The 22,778-nt window shown below is 44.1% G+C and overlaps 1 protein-coding gene across 3 annotated transcripts in view; it reads right to left on the bottom strand.

The window, feature by feature from the left end:
* CAMSAP1 (calmodulin regulated spectrin associated protein 1) overlaps positions 1–22,778 on the bottom strand; it is a 67,982-nt gene that overhangs the window by 18,570 nt on the left and 26,634 nt on the right. For 2 of the 3 annotated variants that reach the window (XM_073640225.1, XM_073640224.1), the window contains exons 2-9: positions 20,578–20,740; positions 12,716–12,978; positions 8,223–8,384; positions 7,671–7,751; positions 4,047–4,079; positions 1,743–1,884; positions 511–650; positions 332–428 (exon numbers count right to left, since the gene is read on the bottom strand). In XM_073640225.1, coding sequence (XP_073496326.1) covers positions 332–428; positions 511–650; positions 1,743–1,884; positions 4,047–4,079; positions 7,671–7,751; positions 8,223–8,384; positions 12,716–12,978; positions 20,578–20,740 — 1,081 coding nt within the window. The remainder of the gene's footprint in view (positions 1–331; positions 429–510; positions 651–1,742; positions 1,885–4,046; positions 4,080–7,670; positions 7,752–8,222; positions 8,385–12,715; positions 12,979–20,577; positions 20,741–22,778) is intronic. The other variant, XM_073640226.1, reaches the window with a different exon arrangement.

Below are 22,778 nucleotides of genomic sequence, written 5' to 3'. Positions count from 1 at the left end.
CTCATTGTACAGTGATCACAGCTGGAATCAATCCCCAGCACTTTGACTGACAGCAGCGTGTGTGCAGTGCAGGATGGTAATCAAAATGCCAGAGAGTGATTTGAGCTGAGGTCACTGTGTAGTGAGCGACGATTGGAAGTAACCAAGTTCCATAAAGTTCTCATCTCATATACTTTGCAAATATTTCTAAAATGGGGGAAAAAAAAGAAACTGCCTGGGTGTCAGTGAATGGGAGCAGGTTTATGTAATGGTCTAGAAGCCCAGTGTACTCATATACATGTTATATTAGGCAGCGGTGTACGGCAGACATGACCTGTCACATCACACGCACCTTCTTTAGATTCTTGTGTGTCTCTCGGCTGCACAAAGTCAGGCTTGACATTCTCGAACCACCAGAAAAGCTCGGCAATAAAAACCATTATATTTGGCTGAGGAAACAAACATCGATCGTTATTCCAATATACATGTCCTAGTTTGCATTGCTCTTTCCTTTTAGCTTTACATCCTTACCTTCAGGACCAGTGAAGCATACAACATGTCCTCGAGGTTCAGGTAAAAACACTTATTTAGATACTCGCTGGAGAACTCCTTCAGGAGCTGGATGTTGTACAGGCTGTCGGCGATGGACGGCACTTCCTTTAAACAGATGTCTGTGGGAGAGAGAACAGCCGTGTCCGAGGACTGCGCAGCACAGATTTAACCCTACCAGGAAAATGATGCTCAGATACTACATAGCTGGTGACTTATCTCCTGCGGGGAAAAGGATCAGGGAGGAAGTTGTGAATAAGGGGACCCCTCTGACATCAGATGGTGGAGGTCCTCATGGGGTGGACAGCCTATTTAGCACTTTAGCCGCTGCCCACTGTCTTTTGACATTGGTGAATTGAAGGGGTTGTATAATAATTTTCTCTCTCCAGGAGCGGCCGCTTCTCCGCGGACCTGAGCGGTGCGCTCTTCCATGCTACTAACAGAATCAGCTCTGCAGCATGGGCGCAGAGACCATGAAATTGGCGGGCTCTCGTCAGTTTCTGAGCAGCACTAACCAGCTTTACAGCAAACAACTTGCAAGCGCTGGCACACTGCACAGGAGGCCGGTAACCTAGGCAACAAGCAGTAAATAATAAGATCAAAAATCCGAAAACGGAGTGAATTTTTCATAAAAGGTAAACTGCAAAGTTGCTTGTTTCTACCCCTTTAAAAAGTCAAGACAACCCCTTTAATGATCCTGCAATCTAGGAGGAGCTGGACATGCCACGGCCTGTCTGAGACAGCCCTGAAGAGAAGACAGGAAGCGGTATATAAACCCTTCTGACTCCATCCCTCTGTTGGTTCCCGCCGCTCCATCAGTGATGAAGAGTCCTGTTCATCAGTCACATGACCAGTACAGCCAATCACTTGCCTTAATGGTCACATGACATACATACAAATTTCCCCACCGAGGCATGAAAGATGGGAAGGATGTCATCACTGCTGGACTGAAGAAAACGACCAGACCGGTGGCTGATTCAATAAGTCATTTTTTTTTAATAACATTCCCTTCTACCCATGTTGGAGTAATGAGATATTACAGATTCTTGGAAGGCAGTGGAGCCCTAAAACTAATATCGGTCAAGATCTGATGTCTAAGAAATGGTTCCAAGACAACAGGGAATTAAAAGGGGAAAAAAAAAAAAATCACAACAAGGAGAACTGGTGAATCTCCTGACAATTATAGCTGTGGTTCTTTCAGGTACGCCTCCTACCATCCAACTTCATCAGCACTGGGCAGTAGAAGTGTATAACAGTCAGCAGGGCGGCGCCGTCGCTGATATCCTTCATCAGATCTTCTAGCAGTGGGAAGAAGGGCAGGTGTCTATTCGATGGGTGATCCCGACGGTAACGGACCTGAAATGGCAAATGTCAAGCGTTTGAAGAAAAAAAAAAACAGAATAATAATTTTCTTACAATCAGGCGAATAGATTATATATATATATATATATACACACAATGTATGTTATGCTAAAACTAAAAAAAACAGAGTAGAGAAGCGGGTGGACTGCGCAGCTAGAGATGGAAAAGTATCAAATATCCACACTGTAAGGACACGACAGTAATAACCACACAACGGGCAGGAGGAAACCGGCCACTAGGCAGCAATGACAGAAATATTTTGTGGGAGATGCTTCATAGATATATACTGTGTATATTATGAGATATATAGGTATATACACATTTGATCTTTATTAAATGGTTTGTTTAGTGGAGAAAATCCATTTTCCTAACCCCGTCAGGGAACTAGGTTGAGGGGTGAGGTCTTCTGCTCCAGATCATCATAGTTGGGTTACAAAATGCATCTCTGGGTGTACATAGCGGCTGATGAATGAATTGGCCTCTGTGGGGCGCTGCAGGGAAACTGGTGTCTGTGTTTCCCCACAGATGACCACTAGAAGTCCTACCCCATAAACATTAGTCTGCCAGATCTGCCATTTTCGGGAGGACCAGCCAACCATCTGATACGTACTGGGGGCCTCCCAACTCTCCGCAGACAGATAACGTTGGAGCAGAGAAGAATCCAGGAGTTGGAATTTCAATGGCGATTCTTCTGTTTCCAGGCGAGGTAAGATGCCACCAGAACAGTCTGGCAGCGGCTGTCGACTCAACCTGGTGACCACACATGAACAACTAGCCGAGTGCTCACATGTATGGGGGGTCTGGCAAGACCACATGTGGCAGTTTTCTCATGCTTACAGCCAGCTTTATTAATCAGCCTACTATCAAGGGATCCTTCTAACAAACAGGGCTTTCCCCAGGGAAGAGACCCTTTAAAATAAAAGGAATGCATTTTGGAACCACAACAAATAAATATCTGTATCTTGGCCACATCATGGCCAAACAGTCACTAGCCATTCACTGTCTTTTAGTGCGCGGTCGATCACCCAGTAGCGCCATCCAAAATCTGCAACTATTCACTTGGCGCTCCTGTACCACATGCTAATGGGGCAGGGGTCGCTCTGTCCAGCTCCGCTAGGCTCGGACCTCTCATCTTTCACATTCATAAGCCCGGAGGGGACATAGAAAAAAAACAGGTTGTCTAGCTTGGGTCTTAAATAATTACATCTAATAATATAATAAAGATCAATTGCAAACAATTATATATATATCTCACTGTAAACAACCCCACAAAATACTTCTAAAGAAAGTTTAGTACCCATTCCTCTAAAAATACACGTGGCTCTAACGTAACAATAAATGCAGGGAAAACAGGCGGCTAGAGTCCTACTGGCCGTACGTCATCCTACATGATGCGTTAGGAAGCTGAGCGTCGGCAGGAGAGCAAGAGACTGAAAATGTCTAATGGGAGGCAAACAAACATTTTCAGACTTTTAAAAAGTTTTGTATCACACGTGGCAAGAGAGAGACTGTAGTGCACACCATCTTAGCCACACAGAGAAGGGAGGGGGAACAAAAAAAGAAAAATAGAGAAAGAAAAAAAAGGGGGCTGGGGAGGTGGGAATGGGGTCAGGATTGGAAGAGGGGAAAAATGGACAATTTAAAAAAAGAAAGGAGGGCTGATCGTGCTCCCACAGGTCAGATCTGCTAGGTAGGAAGAGGTTAAATACTATACCACTCGTGCAAACTCCACAGGTTCCAGCATGCAATGCGCTAGTGCATGCATTAGACCAGGCTTTTACAGACACGGATGGAACAGAGAGAACAAACAGTTAATGCACAAACGATGGGTTAGATGTGAGATCAGTCACAGAGAAAGACAGACGGACAAAAGCACAGAGTCGTGGGCAACGCCAGGGTGGTTTCTCTTCCTCGTGTGGATATTACGTACATACACGGCACAGAATGCCAGTAATGTCTGGCCCGCTATTTGGTGATTCTATTTAATATATATGTATTTTTCTTTCTTTTTTGGGGGGCGGCTTTGTCGTTCTGTTTCCTGCTACTTGGCGGCAGACGTAGAGAGAGAGAGTATGGAGAAGCTGACTGCAGTTACGCTACAATGAGAGTGTGCCATGGTGGATGGATGACGGGTCACAGAGAGGGGCTTCACTTACAGGTACTAACTTCCAATACCATTTTGAAGGAGACTTTTCAGGAGACAAGGAAAACAAGTTAGGCAGAAAAAAGGAAAGTCATGCATTTTATTAAAAAAATAAAAATAATTGCAAAATACATATTAGTTATAGATTTTAATCCTAATCCAGATCTTTCCATTCTTTATGGCTTTTAGTTTAAAGCAGATCGATGCAGAAAATATCACACAAGCAGGGAACCACGTGAATTAAGTAAGTAGATGAACCAGGGCGGATCTGCCTATATGCCAATCTGCAGCAATGGGTCAATTCCCTGCAGCGCCACCCACAGGGGAGGTTTGTATCCTGAGGAGATCGCTGCTCCCCAGTCTCACGATGGTCAAGGACATTGTGCTCCTGATTGACAGGAGCAGCAGCATGGCAGCACCATTGGTCCGAATGGTGAGCTCTCCCAAGCAGCACCGGAGGAGCGCAGATGCCCCAAAGCTGCCCAGATCATGCTGCTACCTCCAAAACAGAGGAACCGGTCAGAAGATTCCCACACCACTATCAATAGTCACCAGATTAGCTCCTGTGCATTCTAATAGTATATCTATATGCAAAGGAAGGAGCCAAATTGTGTCTCAAAATCATTTTAATCCCTGCACGATCTGTAAGTTAAATGCTTTTTTGGAGTCAAGAAGGTGGAGACACTTGGAGTCGGGATGACCATGCACACAACTTGCCCAGTCTGGCTTGATAGACAGCGTGAGCCATGGTCTTTTAGTTATAGGATATTTCAGGTGCCAGTGAGGCTAGTACAAGTGCTCCCCGCACCTCCATACATACTTCAGAAAAAGAGGACAACTGATCATGTTGGGCAGATTGTGGTCACGGTCAGTGACTCTTCTTCTGAGCATCCCCATCTCAATCCATACTGTGCTTGGACCGGTCACCAAATTTTTCATGTTGAACTGGACACAGTGGCTGCAGAGCAGAATTTTATTTATTTATTTGCTTTATTTCATCTCTCCTTTGCAGAGATATTAGCAATCAAATATTTGGCACCTAATGAGCTATAGTTACATCCAAGGGGAGGGTTATTAGATCTTTTTTTCATTGGGGGTGTGTACTTCTGCCTCTGAAAACACTGACCAATCATAAGCAGGTAGCCACATAGAAGTGCAAAAGGAACCTGTGATGATGTCATCATTGTCACATGACCTGAGTCCACTGGTCTTGCCAGCCAAAGTGTGCAGCCTAAATAAGCACTGAAGATATATTACACAGCAGGAAAGTGTGGAAATATTAATGGAGATAATAATTCTTTACAAAGGAGAGGTGAATTTGGTGTATTTTTTTTTTTTAACAAAATCCTGCTCCTACTTTTACATACAAGGTCACAGGATGGTTTCACAAACCGCTTTTTTTTTTTCCTGCTAGGTGTGTGGAGGGGGGGGGGGGGTGATTTCCTGAATACTCATACTCACTGTATGGGGGGGGGGGGGGGGGGGGGGGAGCGACAAGGAAAAAAGGAAAAAAAATATGTATGCTAGGAAATAAATGTAGCGCATTGATGAGATTTCAGAAATCTTGTTCATCTTGCTGCTACTGTAAACGTTTAATTTTTCTTTAAAAAAAACAAAACAAAAAAAAACATGCCCAATGTATGTTTTGTGTGAACAAAACCCTAGAGCAAGATCACACGCTGCGGATTTTGCTACAGAAAGTTGAGCGACAGTCCCATTCAACTGAATCAGCGGCACTTCGATATATGGAACCGATTTTCAGATGGAAAAAATGTCTTCAAGTAGGCAGTGCTTTCTCACATTATTTTTATATTTTGCAAAAATTTTAGATCATGATACACTGTGGCTAGATAGTTGCCACAAAACAAGTGGAAAACATTAAAAACACACTGCAGGCTGGGTATTTTTAAGGCTTTTTTTTTTATTTTTTTTAAGAAGTGCAGCACGATCCAAGTGCTCAATTTATTTCATGAATTTTCCCACTAGGCTTCTCTATGGGAATGAAGGACTCTGCTTCTAATTTATAGCCCTGGAATTGGCTATTTAAAGGGGACCCTCAGCACACGTTACACGATGAACTGGGTGAAGATCTGAATAACATTTTATTTTTTATCTCTATTGCCGAGATATTAGCCTGTAAACTTTATACAGAAATTTTCCACTACAACCAAGGAAGGCATTCTTCTCATTTACCGTATTTTTCAGATTATAAGACGCACCGGACCACATAGGTTTTAGAGGAGGAAAATGGAAAAAGACACCTCCCCCCCACTTTCCTCCAAAATGTTGGAGGAAAACGTGCGTCTTATAGTCCGAAAAATACGGTGCTTTTTATGCCTCCAGCATATGATTGGGCAGTGTTATATAGAGGAAAAAGTAAATGTCCCCAGAGAAGAATCTCTGCTAACACCCTTTCGGATATAGTGGAAATTAGTATATAAAGTTTACAAGCCAATATCTCTGCAATGGAGATGAGAAATAATATAAAGAAAAATATATATTTTATTCAGATCTTCACCCGCTAAATCATGTTGTGACCAGTTTAACATGAAGTTGTTTCACTCGACTTCTATATTCTGATTGAAATAGAGGCAGATCAAGACACCCAGCACCATCATACCCTTATAAAGCAAAGTCCACATTAGCAGATTAAAGAGGAAGAATAAAGCACAAGCGCAAACCCAGATTAGTACATTGCAATTTCTCTTTAGTTAAAAGGACAGAATTGTTGGTGAGTGCAGAGGACATGACATGCAACTGTTCATAGACTTGCAGCATACGGGATATAAGATTCTTATATTTTTTACACACTGGGGAGATGTGATCGGTAGAGCTATGGCTTACTGGGCAGCAAATCTGATTTATACTGTCATTATCAATAATTGAGACATGGAGTCATCTAGGATTAATGAGCTGGAAGCTGAAGACTATGACAACTGCTGGCGAGCGACTGTATACTGCTGCAGTACAAGAGCCCTTCTGTATACAGGGTTCGCTCTCTTGCAACCGCATCCCTGCTGCCTAGGATTTTGGGGGTGGAGGATAAACCAAAAAGTTACACCCTGATCTTGATTGTCCTTTAGTCCATAAAAAAAAAATCTAACCTGCTTCATCGAGAAGCTGCGGCTCTGCAGCAGTGGTGAAACTACAACTCTCAGCGACTGATTGTAGAGTAGAGATGAAGTTCAAGATTAAACCTATGAGTGACACCTGTGAGACTATTCCTTGTCTATAGTACCTGGATTGTCAGCTAGGGGGCAGCACTCTATGCCTGAGCCATGTGTTTACACAATAACAGACTGACCGCGTGAGAGTTTTCCTTTAAATCAGCAGAATTGAGGAAAACCATTTGCTGGATTGTGGTCTGGCGTCCACGTTGGTTTTGCTCAGTCGGCACACAAATGCTGACCTCCTGAACGCCATTTGTGAGTAATAGGCTTCGCATGATGCCATGACAAGGCAGGGGCCTAATAATCATTATAGGTATCCGACTGCCAGCCGAGGAAATTCACACTGCACAGGTCCATATACAACAGAGAACCAACGAGGACTCCGGACCAGAGTCCTGCAAAATTTTTTTGCTCAATTCTATTTACCAGCTTTATCCATGTACAGTATATTAAATCGGTATTAATACCTTCTGATGACTTGGGCTCTCAATGATTTGCTGTTTTATCCTGTGCTCCTTCTCCAGAATCTCCCTCATTTTCATGTTAACCTGTAATGTAATATAATGAATATATGAATCATTAGGATATTGGGCGGTCTCGGCGACAGGGTTGTGGAGTCGGTAAGCCAAACCACCACCTCCGACTCCACAGCCCGGCATCACTACTGAGCGTGTACACAAAGTGCAGCACAGATTCATCTCCACTAAAAGCAGAGGCCCTTAGAGATCAGGAACACAACAGACATCTATAGGACATTTCATAACTTTCCCAAATTCTTATGAAAACACTTACAGCACATCCTGCATTGGACTACTGAACTCAATGTATTATATATTTTAGGAGTCGGAGTCGGTGTCGGTCATTTTATACCGACTCCACAACCCTGCTCTGAGATACATTATAACAGCGCACATCACCCCATAGGTTTACAGGATCCTACAGACAGATCATATAGAGACATGAGAAGATAACCCAACCACACCACCATTATTCAGTACATCACTGCTCCGACTCTCTACCTTATTGATCCAGAAGACCATGGCATCCTCCAGATCGTACGGCAGCTCTTTGGAGGCACTAAATGTAGAGAAGCGCTTGACACTTGACACAACCTTCTCGATGCTCATCATCTCCACGGTATATGCCATCATTAGTGCATCAATCATTGACATGTGTGCACTCTGAGGAAAAGCAGATGTAAAACATTAAAATGGATTTAAAAACAAACAAACATAAAAACAAAAAACAACATGCTCATCTCTATGATCCTGGGATTCGGGAAGTAAACACACCCCTCAAAGAATAAACTGATAATAGTAATGATGGGGGTAGCTATGTGTACCTAGCCTAGATGCATGACAGAAGCGTTCCCATGTAAGAGGGACACCCCACTACTACTAGGGGTTACAGACTGCAAAAGGAGTGACCCCATCTACCTCCAGGACAGGAGTCCTCCAACCCATCCTGTAGCTGTTAAGGACCAACATATATTAGACTGTCACATCATATATTGTGGATAAGCCATCACACTTGACGGGGGCTATGAAACTACACATTAAAAGAGGGTTTCCAGTTTCAGAAAAGTGGACCCCAAACGCTCTAAAATAACAGCAGGTACTCGCCCTCCTCCCCACGTCCAGCATAGACTCTCCGACGTCGCTCAGATCAAAGTGTTTTTGCTACAGTTTTCAAGTCCCAACTATAGCGAACACCATCACTGTAGCTAATCACTACATGAGCTCAGTGATTAGCTGCAGCGGTGATGTCACCGCTGCAGCCAAAATACTGACATTCCAGCTACAACAGGACGCCGGCGCTGGATCTGAGACGGACAACTACCTGTTCTATTTGTTATTTTACTAATCCAAGATTGATCTCTGGTATGGTACCAAATATTCACATACACATTAGAAAACATAACATCTAGGGTACCTATTTAGTACTATAATAGGTTCAGCGCCATTATTATAATAAGATCATATAAAAAGAAAAAAAAGCACACAAGGAACTGAATAAAAAAAACATTGATCTTCCCCTATGCGCGTTTCGCAGAGCATGCCTTCTTCTACGCATGTAGGGGAAGTGGCACCATTGCTTGGCTCAGATATACTGCTTAGTGAAGTCTTATAATAATTGCACTATTTGACCATGCTCACCATTTGCTGCCTACACCTTTGTCTCTATACAAGTTGCACTTTAATATGTAATCGTACTATGCATAGCTGGACCATGCTAAATACTTTTTACTCTGCTTATACTTTGGTCTTTATATGGTTTGCACATAGCACTTTAATATATACTTAAGGCTAGTACTAGCTTCTAGTAGTTGTTTCATCATGGTTCTATGCTAAATAACTAAATATTATTTGTGTGTATACTATAAAGTACCTGTGTAATGCCAATCCATGGTGCCCTACTTTATTGGCTTCCAGCCACTATTCACCTACTGTATTCCCCCTGTATATTCTTTTCATTTGAATCTATAATAAAGATCACTGTTTTCTGTATTCAGTTCTTTGTGCGCTTTTTCCTTTTTTATATGATTCTACTTGTTACTTTAGTATATTAAAGAGTCTGAGATCTATATACTGAAAGTGGAAAAGCCCTTTTTCCGGCACGCTGTTTACCAAGATTAGGAGGAAGTCAAGGTGAGGCACATAGTCATGTACTTAACCTGGACTTGATGCAAAAAGCGGCAAGGCACACACAGCTCAGGGGCACAGCGTACTAACACCCCGCTAACACAGCCTAAATATCTAAAGTAACCATATAGCGCCTGTATGAATGGAGGTGCAACGGCTTCATACAGGTTTATTACGGAGTGGAATAGCTGTAAGTATGAGCACCGGCCATGACACCTAAGGATAGGACCGAATGTAAACACGATAGGAACAAGAGGAGGAACCAGACATTGGCATGTGGCAATACGTAAACCGGCTTTATCAGGGCAGGACAAGTGTCCTGATCACTCGTAAAGCGCAGGATACACCCACATGTCATCAGTACGGCAAGATATTTTTATAAAGCTGATGAACTGGTTCAAGTGGTTCCATGGAAAGCAGAGCCACACTTAGGCTATGTGCCCACGATGCAGAAATGCTACGGATTTTTTCGTGGCAGAAAAAAAGCATGCGGATTGTACATGCGTTTTTCCTGCCAGGGACATGCGGCAGTGAAGCGTTCTTCACATACATTTCCGCATGCGGGTTGACAAGCGCTTTTCCTAGTGATTTTAGCATCACTTGGAAAGTGCTTGACAACTTGGTCACACTATATAAATCCATGCAAAAGGCATATATTTATATAGTGTGACCGAAAGAAAGTTAAAAAATAAATATAATTACCTCCTGATGGCCCCCGGAGTCTTTATTCGGTGCGTCCTGGCTGCGGGCAGCTCGCGGTACACTGAAAGGACCTGCCGACGTGAGCAGTCGCGTGACCAGTCACATGACTAAATGACGTCATGGCAGGTCCTTGAGTCCACCGCGAGCTGCCGGCAAGCGAAGACAAGGACACTGGGGGCCATCAGAAGGTAGGTATAATGTTTATTTTTTATTTTATTCTTTTTTTTTTTTTACAGGTTCTATGGTACCCGGGTCCGGAGGAGAGTCTCCTCTCCTCTAGACCCGGGTACCATTCGCACATTGAAACGCATGTAATCCGCATCTACATATACAGTGATGCGGATTCCATGCGTTCCAATGCAAGTCAATGGCGGAAAACGCAGCGCTTCCGCAAAATAATTGGTAGTGCTGCGTTTTTTTCCGCAATGATAATCCGCAGCGGAAATTTCCGCAGCATGTGCACAGCACATGCGGATTATAATTGGAGAACATGGCAGACCTTCTACCAAGCATTTTTTAAGCGTTTCTGCAGCGGAATTGCCGCTGCGGAAACGCTTAAAAAACGCATCGTGGGCACACAGCCTTAAGGGGGTTTGCACAATGTTTACATGGTATTCTCTTACTAATCACCGAGACCCCCACTGATGCAGAGAACGCAGCTCAGCAGAGCCCTGTTTGCACGGGTATCTGCGCTTCACTCATTCTGTACAGGACTGCCGGAGAAAGCAGAGTATGGATAGGGGGAGGGAATTCTCAGCCTGGAACAAACCCTATATAAATCCTACATTCTCTCCCAGCTTTAACATCATTTATTACTCTATAAATTACTATCAGGACGGTAACGATACTCAAAGTATTCCCAACCAGCAGCTATATGGTGCAAAAGTGACCCCCATTCTCCTGTGACAGAAAGGTGTCAGAACGTCTCCCCGCACTTCTGGCCCCTCATTGCACATTGCTCAGAGGAGGGGGCAACAATGGACAGAAGACTCTGTGAAGGGGAATCAGACATAAAAAGAAGCTGTCTGCAAAGGAACAGAGTCCCCTGCAGGAGCCCCCTTTTTACCACCTTACTGAATCTCTTCCAGGGTCTATACAGTCAATGGAGAATGAATGAACACAATCCATGACTGATACAACCCGGTTCTTACACCAAACCGTCCACCAGTGTACAGCCTGTCCCCTAATGGGAGCCAAGCTTTTTTTTTTTTGTGGTTTTATTTTTTATTTTTTTACAAAATGTGACAGGTTGTTCCTTTAGGCCATGTGAGTTGCAGATCACGACATGACGCGGCCCGAGGCCCATACCGATCAGGTGTGTCACCCATCTGTGTGTGTCAGGAAAAAACACAAAGCAACAGGAGCGTCGTCGTTCTGCTGAGAGGGCACATACTATGCTGGGGTCTGTGTCATTACCCAGCCTTGTAGTAAACAACTGAAGCAATCCAGGGCTTAGGAGAACATAAGACCCCCATACACATTACACTGACATCAGATAAACTCTGCAGGATCAGCCAAGAGTAATGTGTATGGGGTCTCCAAATGCTCCCCCAACAGATGATGTCTATAGGGGTGGGGGACTATCTGACCTGATGGATTTCCATTGGCTTATCCTTTTGTACTTCGCACCAATGGAGTCTGGCAGCGGCTCTCTCAGGTAGCACAGGAGCACCCCGCTGAGCTAAGGGGGCCAATATACAGCCGAGTCTGGAGTTATAACTGACGGGGCAAACACAGCTAACTAATGTGCATGAAGGTCTTCCCACATCACAACAGGCAGGCGATTAACTGGAGACTACCATACACTTTATACATGGTGCTCAACCAACTAACAACTATACCTCCCGATATACCGTATAGATGTACATGGGTGGGAAATAAGCAAACGCAGCAACCATGAGTACAAAGCATAGTGAGGTCTAAATCCAGAGCAACCGATCCTTCTTTCCCCCACATCTGCCGTCAGGGGACATCCTGGATACTCCTATACCCATTAGATGGTGCTGGGTGGGGAAATTTGGCAACCAATTATTGTGTCTGTTCATACACACACACAAAGAAAAAAAATATCTTCCTTCTGGCTTGCACGTTATAAAAATCCAAGACCGTATTGCTAGGTCTGCGCGTAATACACCTCAGAAAGTTTTGGCCCCTCTTCTCACACTGACCATTTTGATGGGGGCACAGCTGAGGTCGCCTTCAGACACGGGCACGTCTTCGCTCTCCATGACGTAAATCCCCTTCTGTGACAAAGCCTCGATGACGGGCTGGTGCCCCTGCAACGCGGCCACCTGGTCCCCCTTGAGTATGAGGCTGCAGGCGCGGCAGTACAGCTCGCTGGAGAGCAGCAGCTTGATGACGGGCGGCTTGATGTGCTCCTGCTCGTACTGGTCCACGTAGAACGGGTCCTTCAGCTCCTCAGGAACATTGTCTGAAACAAAGCCAACACGCTGCAGATTAATAAACCACGCTAATGATCTGATCATACACGGCACAAACCAGATTATCCCACGGTAGATATTCAATTAGCGATCCTCCACCAAGTGACACAATTATTATTTTATTTTATTTTTTTTTTAATAAATCCACCATGAAGAACTCTGGGAAATAAACAAAGCTGCGGACGGTGACGACCCGGCAGAACAAAAAGGAGATTGATGAGCTTATCATAACGGGGGATCCCCGCGAGAGCGGCCTATTCATACAGAGGAAGCGTTTCTTAGGAGTCTCAGACATTTCAAGGCTGCAGATGCACAGACGTGAACAGAGACGACCACGACGCACTCAGAAACATCACCTCATTGTAAAGCTGCCACAGTCAGCAAGGATCAACTTTACAGCATGAAATTGTGAAAATTCTCTCACTTCTGAGCTGCAGTGTAAAGCATGAGGGGAAAACGTTTATTGCAGTTTAACAGTATACTTGGCTGCCAGAGTAGAATAGAGCCCAAGGAGGCCAACGGAGCCAGATTTGGTGCACGGAGGGTTGTAAACAGCTTATCGTAGGACTGCTATCACCGGACAGGTAATGACATAAGGCGCAGGATCATACAAACAAGTTTTACAGGTTACAAGTAATTGCAGCAACTGAGAGATTTACTGTCATAGCATGTTCTGGCTGCCAAGTGTCCCAGCAAAACAGGGAGACATCCAGCAAGCAGAGGCAGGGACTGGAGGAGCAAGGACCCTCCACAATCAGTCACTTCAAGCTTTACAATAGCGGACGGTCCTGTGCACACCTGACAGCTACCTGCTGCATCCGCCTCATCCAGAACAGAAGTAACAATGTACCGTACAGGCCTGGATGTCACCTACGGACCAATGTACTTATCTGCATCCCCTATATGACTGGACAATTCAGCAAAAGAAAAAAAAATAACAAAAATTAGGCACAATCTGATTCTACAAGTCCTTAGCACTGGAGATAAGTTATGATCCTGGTAAAAAAATTAAAACATTTTATGGGACCAAGTCGAGACAAAGAATGAACTATCAGGCGTCTTGCAGACATGCTTCCATTGAGTCGTGTCCTAGATGTATAAAATTGCCTTAATTGCTTGTCATGTGGGCAAAGAATAGAGAAACCTTCTGCGAAACCCTTCTAGTCATCCCACTGGTATGAATGTCATTGTAAACCTTTATGGCCGAGGTCTATGAGCCAAGAGGACTCCTGTACCTGGAGGATCATGCTCAGTAAACCCACTGGGACAAATTACGTAATAAATCACCCTACGGATGATGCAGACGGTGGGCTGCGTTTAGGCCGCATAGGACCACTGCAAAGTACCTCACTCCAGCCTTAGAGGAGGTGAGGAGAGTACCCCTATATATTCAGCTTTACTGGTGTGGAGCCCACAGCCCCAATGCCAACCTCCAGAGCAGACCAGGCATTCTCCGGACCACGACACAGCCCTTTTCTCCTGACCGGGTGCCGCCTCTCTCCCACGAGGATGACTGTGGTGGAGGCAAGTCACCAGCTTACTTCCTATCCACTAAATGTAGTTAGGATCACCTGTACCCATGGTCTTTAGAATTTACCATCCCTTCATTTTTTCACTCTTCCCGGCCCCATGTCATCAGGCGTCCGAGAGTAAAAATAAGCTCATACAAAAAATAAAAAAACGTATTGGCCCTCCTCTAAAGCAAAAAAGGCAAGGTCTGGAATTGTAATGTCAGCCTGAGCTCTCCCACATGGACACGGACAAATGGGGTCTACATGCTATGGCATAATAGCCGCAACATCCCTATGCAACCACCAGTGCGGACCCTAGCTACGAGGAAGACCCTGAACATTCATTTTAGGCCATCTGCATAGGAATAAATGGCTGGCCAAAGTCAAACGCTGATCAATATTATAACCACTGCAAAACCATCCTAAAACCTCTAGGAGTGCAGAGGTCTATACTGGGAGAGCACAATGGGGCAGGTGCATCAACTGAATCATCCGAAGAAAGACACTGCAGGTCATCTGCACGGCAATGGACGTAAGGTACAAGGGTCACTAAAGCTGCGGATGTTACTTGCTGATTTGTGCAGGTAAAATCCACACGAAATTACAGTAGCAAATAAGTGGATGGGATTTTACAGACCCCAGTCACATGCTGAGTTTTTTTTCTTGGGGATAATGGACCTGTGTTGTGGATTATCAAATGTCAGTATCTGGGAATCCACCGCAAAGTTACTTCGTGCTCATTATTTTCTTTCCATTTTTGTGGGTCCTCCCAACCCCCGTACTTCCAAAAGCCATAAATTTTTATTTTTCCATCGACCTAGTGATAGGAGGGCTTGTTTTTTTGGGGGGAGACTAGCTACAGTTTTGAATTACCCCATTTACTTTGCCATACAATGTATTGAAAAGTGTAAAAAAAAAAATCAAAGTGGTGTGAAATGGTGAAAAGAAAAAAAATGCAAGTCCGCCATGGTTTTTTTTTTTTCTTTTCGGGGGACTGGGAGGGGGTGATTTGACAGCAGTCATTCTGTGGTTAAAATTAGCAGGAAGCGTGATTTCTCCAGGTCAGTATGATTATGGAGATACTAAACTAGCCCAGATTATATTTTATGTGGTGAAAAGAAATTCAAAAGATTGCAAAAAATAAAATCTATACACTTACGGTTTGTGTCACCATTTTCCGAGACCTGGAACATTTTTATTTCTACATGGATGGAGCTGTGTGAGGGCTGACATGTTGTGTGGCAAGCCAAAGGATTTTATTGATACTACTTTGGGTTACACAACGTTTGATTTATTTTTATAACGGAGGAGTGGTGACCAAAAAAAACACAATTCTGCCAATTTGATTTTTTTTCTTCTCGTTACATATTTTACCGGAGTTAATTAAATTTTGTGTTGATAGATCAGACTTTTACGGGTGCAGGATTTTTTTTTTTATTATTATTTTATTTTTAATGGAGGAAAAAAAGGGCGATTCCAATGTTTATATGTTTCTTACCTCAGGGGACTTGAACCTTCATGTACATAATATAGAGCTAAGGAGTCAAAGGCATTTTTAGGGCTCCATAATAAGCTGGGGGTGTAGGTTTAAAGAAGGTCACAAGCTTACACCGACACATTTAAAGGAGTATTGTGGCTTAGGGGCCTAAGGCTTTTCACTACCTACATAAAAAGCAGGAACATTTTCTCATATACTCGGAAAACTAGTCCTTTGTCCGTTTTTTGGATAAAAGTTGTGAAGAGTGACAATGGCGCATAAAATCACTGGGTTTAGAGCTGTGGTTGAGTAATAGAGAACCTGACTGCAGATTCCTGCCGCTTACAGTCCGGGGATCAGGACACTTGAGGGACTAGTCCAAGAGGCTTTCTTCTTGCCCCACTCCTTGAGGGACAGGTCTCTCCTTGTGTATGGTGAGAGACCTGTCAATCAAAAGGAGCGGGGCAGGTAGAGGCCATCATGGACGAGCACATTGGACAAGTCACCCGAGCGGCACGGTTCTTGGACGGCTTTAAATAGTATGTTTTCTCTGAAAGCATGGCCGAGGCAGTGTGCAACTCCTGCTGCCCATGGTTCGGTCAGCATGGATCAGCGGTCAGGTTTCCTTTAACACAAAGCTGTGTACTATGGTACTTTACCTCAAATAGGAGAGTGGAAAAAAGTGTAAGAGGAGCAAATAAAATGAGAATAAGCAAAGATCGACAATATGGAAACACAAAGTTTAGGATCTGGATTGTATTTGCCTGATATAGTGCTGTAACAGACTGATTTCACAACCATCGGCCGGATGTTTGTTTTATATTTTCTCATGGTCCGTATCGGGTTTTGTTTTTTTTTTGTTATCCATATTAAGCCTCGTTCCTATGTAGGTTTTTTTTTTCTAGTATGCAAAAAAAAAAAAAAATAATAATTTGCCTTTAGTCTGTATTTTTATTTTCACTATCCGGGGGTCATTTGTTTTTCTCACATGGGGAAGAATAAAAAATAATCTATATGTATTTTTCCCAAGCTTGATAATTGGCCTGTGTGCTGAATGCTTTTTTGTGTTCTACGTGACGGACTAATCTCTTTGATCGGAGGAGTCGGATAAAAATTAGACAGATCTCCGTTGTTCTTGTGGACCGATGGTCTGTAAAGCACAATATTGTACAAAACAAGCAAACGGAGGTGCCACCACCCTGTGAGAGTAACAAGGTCACCGAGGAAAAGGGCTAAAATCCCCTGTATGGTGAACTTACCCATAATGCCTTGTGTCCACATAGGTCAATGTGTAAAGAACGCACACGTGCAGAAATACTACGTCTGTGGGTAAATCATTACACAGCAATGGCAATATGCACAAAGCTAGCTATATGGACTTTGAGTATATAGTAAGAGGCATGGTGTTGGCCCTATACTCAACTCTTGTACGTCAAGGCAAAACACACCTGGATCTATCATTTTGCATCCTTGAGATGCATTGGCAGATCGCACGCTAGGAAGCCCATGAACTAAGACGCCCACAGATCACAAGTCCCACTGATTTCAACATTGCAAGCACAACAAGTAGCTATATAGGGATCTACACTACAAGAGAACGCAGTTCACAGACCTGCACCAATGGCTAAAGACCGTCATCACAATCACAGGATCCGAAACCCCACAAAACCTAAGAACAGGGCTGTGAAATGCCCTGCAGAGCAATTCATCCTACACTGCCCTATAACCTAGTATATACCGTGCTTCAAATAACTTTACAAATGTCAAGAGCACTTGTCTAACGTAATGATCTTGACTTAAAGGGGTTCTCCAATTGCACCCTCACTACCAGGAGCTCGATACAAAACAGGCTTGTGTTATTAATGGGCGGCTATTCACACAAGAAGACCTAGAGGAAAAAAACAAAACACACAAGAAGCAGAAAATTAAAGAGAAAACTGCAAAAGCTATAATTTGGGGAAGATCTACATGGCAGCACAACACAGACTCCTACGAGGACTACACAGCAGTATCCACCGCATGATACTAGTGCTCAGCACACAGGAGCCAAAGCAGGAGGATATCCAAGAGAAAGACGTGCCCGGCCAAGCACGGACGTGGCAGCATTGTTACACGCTTTCTTTAAAGATTTCCAAAAGAAAAAGCTAATTTCCAGACTCGATTTTGGTTAATGAAGAGAAAACAGCAAAAAGATGCAGAAAGCGTCAGCCTGCCATTAGCAGGCAGAATAAAAGGCCTGACGACATAAGTCCACACAGCCAAGCAGTGCGAGAACAATGCCGGCTACAAATCCGGCGCAGTATAAAAGGCAGTGTGGGTGATAGGAAGGCCGTCCGGCCCGGCCGTGACGCTGCAGGACAGGATGTCAATGCTATTTTTGGTCAATTAAAAATTAAATGGAGAAAATTGAATCAGAATTAATATAAACCACGCTCAGGTCTGTCACCATACTGCCCCGGACACTTATTACTGCAGAGATGGGCACATTTGTGGTCTAGGACAGCAGGGCGACAACTCCAGGGGCTCCTGAGAACACGCACATATTGGCTCTCACTCCATTTTATTTTTTTTAGATGAAGAAAACAGATTTTTTTTTTTTTTAACAATTTTAGGCTGGGCTACATGGCAACTTTGGCCGCAACATTGGTCATGAGGCAAAGGATCATCAAAGGTGAATGGGGTCAAATTGTGAACCCTAGAGTAGCGTAATGGTGACAGAGCACGTCACAAAACATCCAACAGTGTCCGTCTTGCCTGTGGCCGTACCCTAGGAGGTTGTCATGCCATTCGCCTGTGTTATGAAGCAGCGGCACAAAGCGATTGCTGGCAGCGTGACCCAAAGTCTCCACGTAGCCCCAGCCTCTCAGAAAAGGACGACTCAAGAATACAAATAAGCTCAACACAATACATATCTGCACGAAGAGCCGGGAAGGGCAAAACACTGAAAACCTCAGACGTCAAACCCCAAAAGTGTGACAAACTGGATGATGGCCCATAAATCTGCCAGACGTCAGCTGTCACAAATACCAGGAAAATCACTGACCGCGGTACTAGTTACATCCATAGGGCAGGCTTGTAACTACTTAGCCAATATTATTCTCAGTGACGGAGATAAATGGTCACTGGTGTTTTAATAGAGGTTTCCCACAGACATTTAGGATAGATTCATATTTATGACAAATGTATGGGTCCATAGTCAGACCTCTACCAATGTTTAGTATGATGGTCCCATGTTCAGTGTGTAGAGTTACATAAATGACTCGCTCCATTCACATGGGACTTTGGTAGCTCAGTTCTCAGGAATGGCAGGTTTCCAAGAATTGAGACCCCCACTAATATCAAGAATACCAAGTAATATTTTATACTTTTCCCAGCAGCTCAAGAAGAGGCCCTATTCCAGAGATGGGACCTGCACCTGTCAGACATCCCGTGGATAAGCCAAAAATAGCCAAGGAATACACCTTTAAAAGGGTTGTCCAGTAAATTACAAGATGTCACCTATCCTGTGAATAGGTGATAACTTGTAGATGGGCAGGGGTGCCGACCGGCACCCATGGGCAGAACGGGGTGTTTATCCCTGTTAGACCACTGCTGCCGCACTTATTCCGTATGGGGCTGCGCAGCACTGCCCTCAGTTTCTCCCCCAGCCCCACAGAGAATAAATGGAGTGGTGGTCGGGCCTCTGACCAGCCGTTTAATTCTGGAGCACGAATAAAGGCACTTAAAAGTGCTCTCTTTCTGTCGACCGGTGAGGGCCTTTGCGGTCGGACCCCACGGATCAGCAAGTTATGATCTGTCCTGACGATAGGATGACTTAGTGCGAGAACCCCTTTTAAAGAAGAAGAGCATAAAAAGTGATTTTGAGAACCTTCTTTTAAGCATTTGGTAATAAAATAATATCTACAGCCATATCAGTGATGCAATTATTGAATTATCTTAATACCAGGCACAGCCCATGGTCAAGAGTGGGGCCAATTCATATAACCTGTGACCTTCTTTGGAGGACCCGCTTTCCTACCAGGAAGATTTACAGATTGAAGGAAGAGACCTGCGGATCCCGTTCCTGACCTTAGGCCGGAGTCCCAATATGGCATCAGATGCGATATGCTAAGGACACTCGGCTCCTGCTCTGCTGTGCACGGGAGCAGAGTATCAGTGCTCTGTGCTCCAATCTTCTCGCATGAGAGGATCACAGCACAGCTGCGGAGGAGCCAGAAAAATTAATTTCTCCAACACTTCCTTTGCCGGCGTCGGCGGGAATCGCGGTGCACTCGGGTGACATCCGAGTGCAGTGCGATGTTTCACATGCACCCATAGACTTGCGGTGTATGGGTGCGTGAGATCTGAATTCCGCGTGTAATCTCAGCATGCTGCGTTTTTTATTCCTGTCAGATTGCGATCCGATCAGAGCAGGAAAAAAACACGCCATTGAGAACACAAGCAGAGGATTAAATTGGTACGAACTAAATCTGATTTTTAAATGGATTGCATTCCTCAGATTTAATCGCAAGTGGGAGCGAGCCCATACCCAGGTGACAGGAGGTTAGTAAATGAAATATCACGATGTACAATGCAAATACCTGATACAAATGACATCTTACCTATTCCATAAGCTTTAGCACAAATCCACTGTAAATTAGCAGCAATTTTTGCCCTGAAGGAATCGTACATATCGGGAGGGACAACCTCCACTGGACATTCTGCAAAAGAATCCATTTTTCTTCTAGTGCCGTCTCCAGAAGAACAAACACCAATATCCACCATCTGTATGAAACAGAACAGAAAGACACTTTAAGATGGGAAGAAAGTCCGAGAACATAAGAAAAATTACATGCGCTCAACTGCAGTGACTGCTTTTCATACTCTAGACGGCGATTTCTAAGCAATACAGGCCAATATGTGATATACTGCTAGTACAGGATGGTTCCCCAGCTATACCATGGTGCTACTGCCAGGCAGGAAAGCTGGAGGACAATCCATAGGGGAGTACTCGCGGCAGCCATATTCACTCAATTTTCACATAGGCCCTGCATAAAGAATAGTTTGGCACTGACCCACCAAGTGATGATACTTTACATTAGTACAATTCAGATGCTCACAAAAAAAGTGAGCCAATTAAAACGATTCTGCCACGATCGTAAAGCTTGTGACCGCTTCTAGCCTAAATAATAAAGTATGATGCAAACAAAAGTGCCCCCCAAACACAGTATAATACCCCCACAGTGAATTCCTTCATACGGACAGTATGATGACCCTACTGTCCAACCCGTCACCCCCTCCGGCAAAGTATGGTGACCCCATTGCAGTAGGATTCCCCAACTGTAATCCCCACACATTATAATGTACCCCACACAGCATGATGTATACCTTCATTACCTTCCATACAGCATAATGGGCCCCACACAGCGCCACGTATATAGTATAATGAGCCTCACACAGCGCCACGTATATAGTATAATGAGCCCCACACAGCGCCACGTATATAGTATAATGGGCCTCACACAGCGTCACGTATATAGTATAATGAGCCCCACACAGCGCCACGTATATAGTATAATGAGCCCCACACAGCGCCACGTATATAGTATAATGAGCCCCACACAGCGCCACGTATATAGTATAATGAGCCCCACACAGCGCCACGTATATAGTATAATGAGCCCCACACAGCGCCACGTATATAGTATAATGAGCCCCACACAGCGCCAAGTATATAGTATAATGAGCCCCACACAGCGCTACGTATATAGTATGAGCCCCACACAGCGCCACGTATATAGTATAATGAGCCTCACACAGCGCCACGTATATAGTATAATGAGCCCCACACAGCGCCACGTATATAGTATAATGAGCCCCACACAGCGCTACGTATATAGTATAATGAGCCTCACACAGCGCCACGTATATAGTATAATGAGCCCCACACAGCGCCACGTATATAGTATAATGAGCCTCACACAGCGCCACGTATATAGTATGAGCCCCACACAGCGCCACGTATATAGTATGAGCCTCACACAGCGCCACGCATATAGTATAATGAGCCCCACACAGCGCCACGTATATAGTATAATGGGCCTCACACAGCGCCACGTATATAGTATAATGAGCCCCACACAGCGCCACGTATATAGTATAATGAGCCTCACACAGCGCCACGTATATAGTATAATGAGCCCCACACAGCGCCACGTATATAGTATAATGGGCCCCACACAGCGCCACGTATATAGTATAATGGGCCCCACACAGCGCTACGTATAGTATAATGGGCCCCACACAGTGCTACGTATAGTATAATGGGACCCACATAGTCACGGGCCAATATACTCTCACGGCGAGCCAGAGTTTGATACGTGATTTAAAAGGGAGCCTGTCAGCACATTATTTTATAGAAGGAAATTGTGTCATTGCTGTATAGGCTCTCATCCCTCTTACCAACAAAATACAGACAAAAAAATAGATATAAGAAAACATTTTTTTTTTTTTTTTTGTAAAATTGAACTATACGTGGCGCTGTGTGATTGGCTAGAAGTGCACTGTGGGCATGTCAATGCATGTGTTCTGCACCCTCTAAGTGCAAAACCGACAAAAGACAAAAATATATCTCATACCCTACCATCATTATATATAAATGTAAAGCAAAGTTGCATAATAAATATAGGGTACTTAGTGAACTATTTTTGATCAAAAAAAGTATACAAGCCGTCCCACCAGCGGCAATGTGACCCTAAATTGGGACGGTACCTATACTGCCTAAATTAAAAACCTTACTGTATATCAAAGTTGAAGCAATGCA

Source organism: Phyllobates terribilis, unplaced genomic scaffold (assembly GCF_046119375.1).
Source record: "Phyllobates terribilis strain yellow unplaced genomic scaffold, ASM4611937v1 Scaffold_7__3_contigs__length_470593459, whole genome shotgun sequence".
NCBI lineage: Eukaryota > Metazoa > Chordata > Amphibia > Anura > Dendrobatidae > Phyllobates > Phyllobates terribilis.
The sequence above is the reverse complement of the archived record's forward strand: the minus strand, read 5'-3'. Positions and strand labels throughout refer to the sequence as shown.